The sequence below is a fragment of the Montipora capricornis genome, chromosome 12 (genome assembly GCF_036669925.1).
Source record: "Montipora capricornis isolate CH-2021 chromosome 12, ASM3666992v2, whole genome shotgun sequence".
In the NCBI taxonomy this organism is placed as follows: domain Eukaryota; kingdom Metazoa; phylum Cnidaria; class Anthozoa; order Scleractinia; family Acroporidae; genus Montipora; species Montipora capricornis.
The window spans coordinates 16,554,340-16,564,339 of record NC_090894.1 but is presented as its reverse complement, the minus strand read 5'-3'; the positions used below and the strand labels follow the sequence as shown (position 1 = coordinate 16,564,339).

The 10,000-nt window shown below is 42.1% G+C and overlaps 1 protein-coding gene across 3 annotated transcripts in view; it reads left to right on the top strand.

Moving 5' to 3' along the window:
• The window catches only part of LOC138026187 (E3 ubiquitin-protein ligase UBR2-like), a 44,475-nt gene that overhangs the window by 28,611 nt on the left and 5,864 nt on the right, over positions 1–10,000 (top strand). For all 3 annotated transcript variants that reach the window (XM_068873408.1, XM_068873406.1, XM_068873407.1), the window contains exons 26-45: positions 1–5; positions 549–651; positions 989–1,040; positions 1,866–2,017; positions 3,236–3,338; positions 3,883–3,977; positions 4,294–4,511; positions 5,425–5,572; positions 5,722–6,071; positions 6,722–6,831; positions 6,931–6,988; positions 7,214–7,274; positions 7,702–7,789; positions 7,871–7,926; positions 8,347–8,443; positions 8,564–8,634; positions 8,704–8,893; positions 8,977–9,073; positions 9,163–9,299; positions 9,548–9,689. The exon at positions 1–5 is cut by the window's left edge and continues 179 nt beyond it. In XM_068873408.1, coding sequence (XP_068729509.1) covers positions 1–5; positions 549–651; positions 989–1,040; positions 1,866–2,017; positions 3,236–3,338; positions 3,883–3,977; positions 4,294–4,511; positions 5,425–5,572; positions 5,722–6,071; positions 6,722–6,831; positions 6,931–6,988; positions 7,214–7,274; positions 7,702–7,789; positions 7,871–7,926; positions 8,347–8,443; positions 8,564–8,634; positions 8,704–8,893; positions 8,977–9,073; positions 9,163–9,299; positions 9,548–9,689 — 2,333 coding nt within the window. The remainder of the gene's footprint in view (positions 6–548; positions 652–988; positions 1,041–1,865; positions 2,018–3,235; positions 3,339–3,882; positions 3,978–4,293; positions 4,512–5,424; positions 5,573–5,721; positions 6,072–6,721; positions 6,832–6,930; positions 6,989–7,213; positions 7,275–7,701; positions 7,790–7,870; positions 7,927–8,346; positions 8,444–8,563; positions 8,635–8,703; positions 8,894–8,976; positions 9,074–9,162; positions 9,300–9,547; positions 9,690–10,000) is intronic.

Genomic DNA, 10,000 nt, shown 5'->3' with positions numbered 1-10,000 from the left:
TTCAAGTACGTTGGGCTTGTCATATCCTTCTTTAAACAACTATCAATCGATCGATCGGGGAGCAAGTGTTTCTAAAAAAAAAGGAAGAATCCAAAGCACGACAAATCGTTCAATGTTTCATTGAATTGCCATTTAGACTTTGAATCGATTCATGCTTCGTTGTGCGATGTTCGCGGGTAGTTTGAAGGGCACCCGGAAATTCGTAAGATTTGCGTGAAGCGCAACCAACCGCTTATATGGCAGAGCACAGATGCTGTTCAGATTGGGGAATCCATGAATCACGCCAAGTCAAATTAAAGCAGAGAACATCAAATATAGATTTTTGAAAAGAGGGGCAAACCAGAGCACTTGGGAAAACCCTCTCTGAGCAGAGGAGAAAACCAACAAACTCAACCCAATTATGACGCCAAGTCCAGAAGTCGAACTTGATGAAAGGCGAATTGTCTCACCCTTCTCACCTATTACGCTAGCGAACACATTTTATTGCGAAGATTTGTTTGGTTGTTAAACAGAAGGTAACGTAGTTGTTTTTGCTGTTATGATTACAGAAAACCCGGAGTCACAGGGCGAGGTCTGTATGATCTGAAACCGGAGTTTCTCAATGAATATAATCCATTCTTCTATCATTACACCCGCATTGAACAGTCCAAGGTAAATTGCGCATGCGCACTTGCGTACTTGATACTGTCTTAATTAAAACCAATGATTTGTCACAGAGAAGCGGAGAAAAAGATGTTTATCCAGTCTATTTGAGCATATTCACCATTGCATGAATTTTCTTCGGTTATTTTAATGTTTCAATATTTTGGTGGTTCGAACATTAATCTTTTAAATGAAGCTTTATCAGAAAACGTCCCAGCCTGCGTAAAAACCTCCCCTCCTCCCCTTGTAGTGTCAATTTTCCCGCTTATAACGAAACCGCACATACTTGCTTGGCATGCAGAAAAATAAAGACCTAGTTAAATTATTTGCAATTTGGCTCGTTTAGGCTGAGGAACAGCGGAGAAAGAGAATCAAGAGTGATGACGCCGAGGCTGACGGTGAGCTTCTTTGATATTTTCTTATGTTATGTGTTCTTGTAAGAAAACCAACAGGCAACACAGCGAAATTAGCTAGTCCCTGGCAGCTGTTTACAGTTAATGCATGACGTTGAAGCAACACCTCAAAGGAAGACTGGATCCGTGGAGCATCTAATCGTTTAAAAATTGTGCGGCCATCTTGTGGGAACCACCTTGAGACCTCAGCGTAATTACTGAAAAGGAAGGAAAGGAATTTCACATTACCATTTTCGAGTTTTAAACTCGTGATTAACTAAAGATTTTCCGTTGACATAGCCCCTTTAAGTGAAATAGTCTGCAAAAAAAACTCAGTCCCTGCAAATTGCTCTGACGGACGTTTTTCTGCATGTTGTCATGTGTGATTAAAGCATTATGGCAATGTTGTAAAAAACACCTCCAAAGTTAGTTTTTCAGCATAATATGGAAGGAGGTTCCGTTTTCACCCTTAACTTCACTGTCTATATGAACCTTAACCGCGAGAGTGGCCCCAACAAGACCTGGCCGCTGCAGGGTTTTGCAGAGTGAAAACAACAGGTTGCTCGATACATGTACAGCCACTTATTTTGTGGATCTGTGGCTGAAATACTCTCGGAGTTTGCTCGGACTCAGCCTCTTCTTACTTTTGGCAAAAGTCCGATTGGTCCAAAGAGTAATCGAACCTACGCCCCTCTGATTACTTGTTCGTATTCTCTATCATTGAGGTACCGGGGACTCGTGGGTACTCAGGCCATTAAATTAGGTTCACGGGGCAATTTGCAACAACAACAAAAAAACCTTTCTCGAGCACTGAGGCTTTTTTCTTTTCAGGTGGTCCCCCGCCCATCCCCCCTGAGTTTTGCGAACCTTTCAGGAAGGTGTTAAATCTTTTGTGCTGCAAAACACTCGTGAATTTGATGAACACGCTACTACAACGCAACACAGCCCAACCCAGGGCTGTTACTGATTTGCTAATTCAACAGGTAAGTCAAACTTGTGGAATGAAGGAAAACAGATGTGATCAGGCATCGGAATTATAGGGGATATCCTTTGGGCGTTTATGAATGTCAATGTCGCACCCTGATCTTTCTCGTTGTACACAAAGACATGGGTTTACCTTTTTCAGGAACCCGAAACCTTTCTTGCCCATCTAGATGCCATAATGCTTCTTCGCATGAAATCAGTTCGTGTTGATGTTGCCTTTTCCTGTCTTGAAAGACTTTAAAGATCAGCTTATTAGAATAAACGAGGCATAGTTTTGTAAATGACTTTTCTGGACTTTTCGGGAATTTCGAGAGACGATCGACTTTGGGAGTCTTTTAGTTAACCAACGGACACGAGAAACAGCAACAGACCTTGTTTATATGAGAGTTGCCATCTCGAGGTATATTTTTTTCCGAATAAACACGTCGCTAGGGCTGTTACAATACCAGTGAAACACGCCTTTCCTGTAGTTCATACCTGTTACTAACTGAGTCTTGAGTTTAACTGATTCTCTCTCGGGCCATTAAAACTGAACTGAGGAAACAAGGATCCGTAAGTTACAGAAAACGAATTTAGTACTGAAGTTATTTATTATTAGATCTCATGCCAGTTAAATCGATCAGGAGAGGACACTAGAGAACATAAAGCGGTCTGTAGAATTTGGCCCACTAAATTTGAACTGACAAATCATACTTAATTGCGTGTGACATAAGGAGAACGCAATTTTTAATCTTCGATGTCCTGTGAATAGGGCGAGCCTTAGCAAGTTTTTCGTTTTTTCGTTCGTTTTCTTTTTCAACGCCATCTTGAAATACGTCATACGCGCAGGCACATTTCGGTTTTGATGCGTCAGATGCCCACGTGACGATCGTGCAGCTCGTGATTGTTTGCACCAGCAAGCTGATTTTTGGAGCAAGGGCCGGACCGTTTTTTTAGCAATAATCTCAGACAGTTTCAACAAATTCCAGATTTTCACAAATTTAGTTTTTGTAACGTCGTTACCTCTTTACTCCAATTCTTCATTTTTAGCCACATTCCACAAACCTCACATATTAATACTTTCGATTGACGTTCTTTACATAAGTGAGTACATCGTCTTCATGGCACCTACAGACTGAAGGCTCGTCCAGTGATTCCAACCTTTAAAATTCTTCCAACGAACGCACTTCATAATCAATGATTACTCCTAGTAAAATATGTTTGTTTCTGACTCGTAGGTTCTTCATTTAATATGTCTTGCCCTTCATGAAGAGAAAAGACAAAGATTGAATAACAAGGCGGATGAATTCAACTTCATTGTCGCTGCAACCGCAACAGAAGGTATTTAGTCTTGGATCTGACTGACAGAGAAACTAAGTTATGTCGTGTAGGAAACTGCACCTCCTTATAAATGGCAAATTGCACGAATTTCCTATATCTCGAGCACTCTAGTTTACAATGTGAAGGCCGAAAATCGAACTCGTCATGCGGTGCTGATTTCGGTCTTGGGTCCGGGATCCTTTTGGTTAACCTCATGGATCAACCAGTGGCTGAATCAAAATCTGAAAGGCTTCCAATCAGTGACCCTAGGTGTTCTGCGCAGTGTCTGAAAATTGAAATACTAATAGGTGCCTAACGTTGAAAAAACAGGACTTTACTACAACAGCGCTCATCCTCGATGCTGACCTAAAATATCGCTGTTTCTGAGGATTCGAATGAATTATCCTACAAGCAGGCTTTCCATTCTCTTGTGGCTCCGAAGCCGCGAGTACCGCACGAGAGCTCTCCTTCCATGACTCGTGCTGCTACGAAAAACTGGAGAACCTGCTCGCAGGCTAAGAATGAACCGAGTTGCGTACTAAAGTTGGTGATTTTCGTATTACAGATCATCCTCAGAGTCTTGTCAAGTCACTAGAAAGTCTTCATGACAGCCCTGAGATAAGCAAGGAACAAGCTACGTTGCTGGACTGGATTTTAAAGGTAATAAAACACTGAATAGAGGTGCTTGCACAAATCAGATTGACAGTGGTTTTCTCTTATGTATTGATTGATCGTCCAGCACGTAATCATTTTGAAATGTAGGTGGAACCCGAATAATGGTAAATCCAAGATGACATTTTAAAACTTTCAAATCGGGCTGGACTCGATTTTAAGTTCGTATACAGCAATTACCGGGGTTTCAAGACGCAGCTGAAGGCTGGTAGAAAATTTGGTGGATAAAATCAAGTCCACATCATAAAGTTACTTCTTGTTTACTAAGCTTATTCGAATGTTTCACCCTAAACAATTTTCACAGACCGTTCACGAGGAACTTGCCGCACGCCAACAGAAGCCCTGTGGGGTGAGTACATCGCGTCCCTCCCCGGTGAGGATTGCGTCACAAGAGGAAGAAAAGGCAAAAAAAGCCCGTTTGGCGCAGGAGAGGCGCGCCAAAATCATGGCACAAATATCTGCTTTGCAGAAGGCATTCATCAAGAAAAATGCGGACTTACTGGCATCCATGGAGACAGATGAGTATGTACATCATCTCTGTTCTTTTAAACTGAATGCCGTTCACTTGTCGACAAGCGCTCTAAATGTGTCAACCGTTTCTTTGGTTTGGTTTTGATGTTAAATATCCGTTTTCTCTCGCCAGCCTTTTTTCATCCTCGGCGACCCAGGGGCAGTTGGTCGAGACTGGAAGAGAAAATCATGGGCAAAATCGGGACTGGCTTCCTGATTTGCGCATGATTTTCCCGTCCCGTCTCGACTGACTGCCCGCCCTGGGTCTCCGAGGATGGCTTTTTCTCGCAACCCGAAGCGCATGAGGGTTCTAGCTGCCGTTAGATTTTAATGCGTGCAAGACTGCTCTTTCCAATCTAATGTCGACACTCGGATAGGAATAACTCGCATTAGTATCACCCAACTAGTGGACTTATACAAATCCTGCATTTTAATTGGCTACGCTACTAGAGGACTATTAGTAATAGTCCTCGTGTAGTGAAAGCGTGACGCTTTTTTCGTTTTATTCCCAAATAAATATTTCTTCAACTTGCATTTGCTAACTTTATTATTGCCATTTCTGTCCGACTAGTTGGGTGATACTAAAACAATTAGACCCTTGGCCCTCAAGAGCTACGGGTCAATAGCCCATTCGGCTTTGCCTCATGGCCTCATGCCTTGCGGTCTACGGGTCTAATTGTTAAGTAGTAGCCTTACTGAAAACCTTGATCATTTACTCTACTGTCTGTGAAGCACTGCTGGCCGCTGCCTTTTTAACATTTCTTTGGAATGCTGCGGCTCTACCCGGGCTTTCAGTTGTATGCGTGAAGGCACCTTGACATGTTTACAGTTTATAAGATCTGACCCTACGTAATACTTCACACTTTCTAGGTTCTACAAAGCGAATAATTGCTTCATTATTGCTCTCTTATGTGTCGTGTTTCAGCACCAACACTGCGGAGTCACATCCCGCTGAAACCAGTGCGTGCAGTACACAAGAGCCTGTAGTGCTTGGTGTTCAGCGGTGTCACCAAGAAATACGAACTCCCCGCTATGTAACCGAGCCTTGTATTTTGTGTCAAGAGCAACAAGAGGTAAATTGTAGTTACATTGAAGCGGATGGATTTTTTTTTTAACAATCACACAAAGACTATGTTATGATCATCTTTTTATAAATCGTTGCCACAGTTTTATTCAACAAACACTCATCTCTAAACAAATGTTTCTGCTTTTCTTATTTAAGATTGACATCGATGGACGTGCTGTTGTCATGGCCGCTTTTGTGCAGAGGTCGACCGTGTTGTCCCGGTTGCAAGGGAAGATGTTTGAGAATGGTGATGAACTTGACCCACTGTACCCACCAGAGGACCAGTACTGGGGCGTGCATGTCAGCAGCTGTGGTCATATGATGCACAGTGACTGCTGGCAGGGATTCTACAAATCTGTTATCGCCAAGGAACGGAGGGCGCTGCGTGTTGTGCACTATTTCAGCGTGGATATTGCCAGGAATGAATTCCTCTGTCCGCTGTGCGGATGTATCAGCAACACTGTCCTACCAGTCATGCCTGCTTTGTTCAGCGCACAAGGAGAGGGGTAGGAAAACTAAGGAAAGGTTGTGGAAAGGGTGGAAGGAAGATTTCCCTCATTTCACTTAAAGCAAGAGATAGGACACGATTAGCCTGTGTATCTGGTGGAATTACTGTGCGCCTGCAAGGATTTACATAAGCCAGCAATGCAAGCAACTAAGCCGTTTTCCTCGGAGAACTGCGCACAAAAGTGCAACTTTCGCGGACACTCGTGCGTATTTGAATCCCGCCAGCTACGCAGCGAAGGGGAAGGGTGAGGTGGGGTTTGTTTCACTGGTAGTTAACTTCTTAACGGATATTATAGGGGTCGGGGAATCAGCTGATAGTTACTGAAGCAAAAGAAGTGGAAATGCTCTTATTTGCTACTAAGAATCATGCAATTCGAGTGGCTCAAGTCAATTATTCAACAGCTCTTAAGTGGTGGGTAGTAGCGAAAACTGAAAGAAGGCGTCTTGTACTCGAAGAACTCAGCATCAGTTAATATTGATATATAACCAAAGATGGTGCTTGTGGATTTCTATTAAAACTGTTAGACTTCTCGATTCCGTTTTTCAAATCAACCGGGTAACTTGTCGCATCATGCTCTTTGTTTTTTTGTCGACTCAAGAAATTCGAACTCGGATCGTTAATTTTGAATTTTCTTCTCTTAATCTGTAGCTGCACCGAAGAGGTAACAGTTGCAGAATTTCTTAGCAGCATGCAGGATGTTGTGTCATCAAACCTCGGATTGTTTTCGGAAGAAGAAGATGGAAAGAAAGGGAAAAAAGGTGATCCTTGACAACTGATTGTTAATTTTGTTTGTGAATGTCTTCTCTCGTTAAAAAATGCCCAGTGAATTAATTCATGTTTCTTTGTTCGTAATACAGCTTCACCTCTAGTTTCTGAAAGATTTCAAGCGGTGTTTCAAACTCTTCTAAAAACAGGGTATGGCTTTGCTTCTATTTCTCTGTGATTTTTCTATACACTATTAAATGCCCATAGTCACCCAAAAGACGTTGCGCACTTGTGCTGTTGTTTTGACATAGTTCCAACGTTTTGATTGTGTATTCGCCGGTGATTTTCGGATTTTCCGTCGGTCGCGGCGCGTAACGTCTTTTGGGTGAACATGGGCCTTTGAAACACTGAGATATGTTTCTGTGTCACCATTAGAACAAAATTCTCGGATGACTTGAAGGCCATGATGAGGGTATTTTCCCAGTCCTGTTTTATGGTGAGTATCTATGTTATCATTTTGTTTCGTCATATCTCACACTTACAGTGACGACCGCGGTACTGTATTTATTTGTTAGACTAGAAATAACGCTAATCTTGCGCGAAATTGCAGGATCCGGCAGCGCAGCATCTTTCGTAAGGTGGCAGTTATTTAGCATTGAAACAGCTTCTGTGGTTTTTTTTTTAAGTCCAAGTCATTGTTTCTGATGTTTAGTATGTTGTTTTTGGTTTTACATAACGAGAGCTGCTACATCGCCCGCGGGAACAGTCAAACTCCTTTTGAGCGAAAAAAAAAAAACGAAATTGGCAACGAAGAGGGAGGATGATAATTAATAGGGAGGTCCTGATAGATCTAACCACCATAGTAAAAATCGACTTGTGTTTAAAGCTCCTCAATGCAATGATGGCTGTTTGTTTTCTGTAAGGTTGGCTTAGGTGTTGACCCCAATGAAGAGGACAAGCGTGTTCCTGTTCTGGTGTGGAAAGCCTGTGCTTACACCATCAAAAGCGGCGGTAGGCAGCATGGCTGATGTTGGTTTGTTTTTGTGTACTGACATGCGCAAGCTTATAATTTTTCTTGTTTGGTTTCTCTAGAGAGTGCCGCAAGAGCAGAGGGAAGGGCTCTCTTTTCCGGACTTGCATCACGCCAGGTAATGAATAAATTGTTATTGGCGTGAGACAAGAGAGACACAGAAAAAAAAACTTTAGCCAATGATAACGGACGCAGAAAGTCGAACGAACCAATGGTAACGCATACCAGTGGGGGCGGGAAAATTGTCGCGTGCATCCCACAAGTGGGTATCCCACTAGTTGGTGTTTCTCTTGCCCCTCATTGGCTGAGATTGAACTAGCAAGCAGTAGTGTAGTACGCGAAAAATAAAGTACTCGAATAATTACTATTGATTGACACCCAATAGGAAAACCCTCTCATTTACAGCTGCAAATTACGTTTATTTGTGGGCCTCTAACAATGTTTTAACGGGATTCAGACGGATTGCACCTGACGTTATCTGCTTGTAACACAATAAATCACTATAATTGCTGCAAACTGACCTGAAGTGTTTTTGCAGTTTCAGTGCATGGCAGCTCTAACTCGTCAAGCAGCAGTCATTTCTGGAATATTTTCAAGCTCTCACGTTCAACAGCACTGTCTGCGATTGTTATCAGGTAAGCAAACATGCAGTTGGAAATCACGTTTAGTTGTAAATTAACTTCACATTTTTTTACATTTATTTGTAAATCACATTTAAAGGAGACTTTAATTCTGTTTTTCTATTATTTTCATAGTCCTAACCCCAGACGCGATTCCCAGTGGTGATGGACCCTCCCTTCTTGAGCTAGATTTATTCAGTCTTATGGTGAGTAATTGCTCTGCTGTCAGTTTGATTCATTCGTTCTCTCAACGACTATCTTATTTTTGATCTTAGGTTGAACTCCGCTTGGTCCTGCCGAGCATGTTGCATCAGCGGTCTGGTGACGGAAGTTCGACACCAGTATTAAAGAATATTATCGGATTGAATTCTCCAGTTTCAATGGATCAGTGTGTGTTTCAAGTCACCTTTCTGGCGCGAATTGTTCAAATACTTCTCACAACTTCCTCTGACCTTCCAAATAAAGGTATTTGTCCCTTTCGGATCAGCAGGAGTGGAAAAAACAAAAAAAGAAATGCAGCAATGACTCTGTACTTTTATTTTCATTAGGTTCTGATGATGGGACAGTGGATCAAGAAGAGCCTTCACACCAGGACGAGGCTACAAGCTTGGCTGCATTATGGGGTAAACTGAAACACTGGGCCGGGTGAGTGGATAAAAAACCTTTGCTTTTAGCACTACGTCAGATTCGGTATCCAGAAATGACATTTCTTGCCATTTATATTTCTATTTTAGTTCACAGTCCTCCACGCCACACCCTATGCCGCAAGCACTGATGCGTCACGTGAAAGTGCACTTGTTACCATTCCTCCGCTGTTCGGCTTTGTTCTTCCATTTTCTAACCGAGATTCCAGGACCAACTGCACTGAAAGGCAAACTCTTTTTCTTTTTAAGTGTTAAATTGAGCTTTCACGCTTGTTAACGTTACGTGATATTTTTGTCTTTGCATTGTCTTTTTTCTTTTAGAGCGGTTTTCAAATGAGTGTCGTAAAACCAAAACCAAAGTAATTACTTTGGCCAATCATAAAGGATGGAGACAATCCAGTAAACCAATGTTTCTATGTTGTCTGTTGTTACCTTGCCTCCGTCTGTTTTCATTTTCATTATTTTTTGCCACCAGAACCCAATTTGCCATCGTTGACGGAGGAATTGCGGAGCTTGTGTGCATATCTTTCATTACCATCAGACATGACATGTCTGTTTCATTGGAGCCAGGACAGTGCGTGCATTGGTTCCTCGACCATATCCACAGCCGTCAAACGGTCAGTTCGTGGTTTCATCACAACTCAACGTTCTAGAACCTTCAGTAGATTTTGAGAAACCGTCGTCCTGTTGACAATTGTATCCAGCAAACTCAGTCGCAGCTCTTCGTAGCTTTAATTTCATTAAACAATTATTCGCCGAAGGCGAAGTGAATATTGGTGAATATTTACCGAGACGTAGTCGAGGTGAATACTCATCGATAATCACTGAGCCTGAGGCGAATAATTGTTTTAGTATAAATACACAGGAGATTATTTCAAAAAAGAGAAAAAAAAAAACATTTCAACGCGAAATCATCTTCACTTACAGT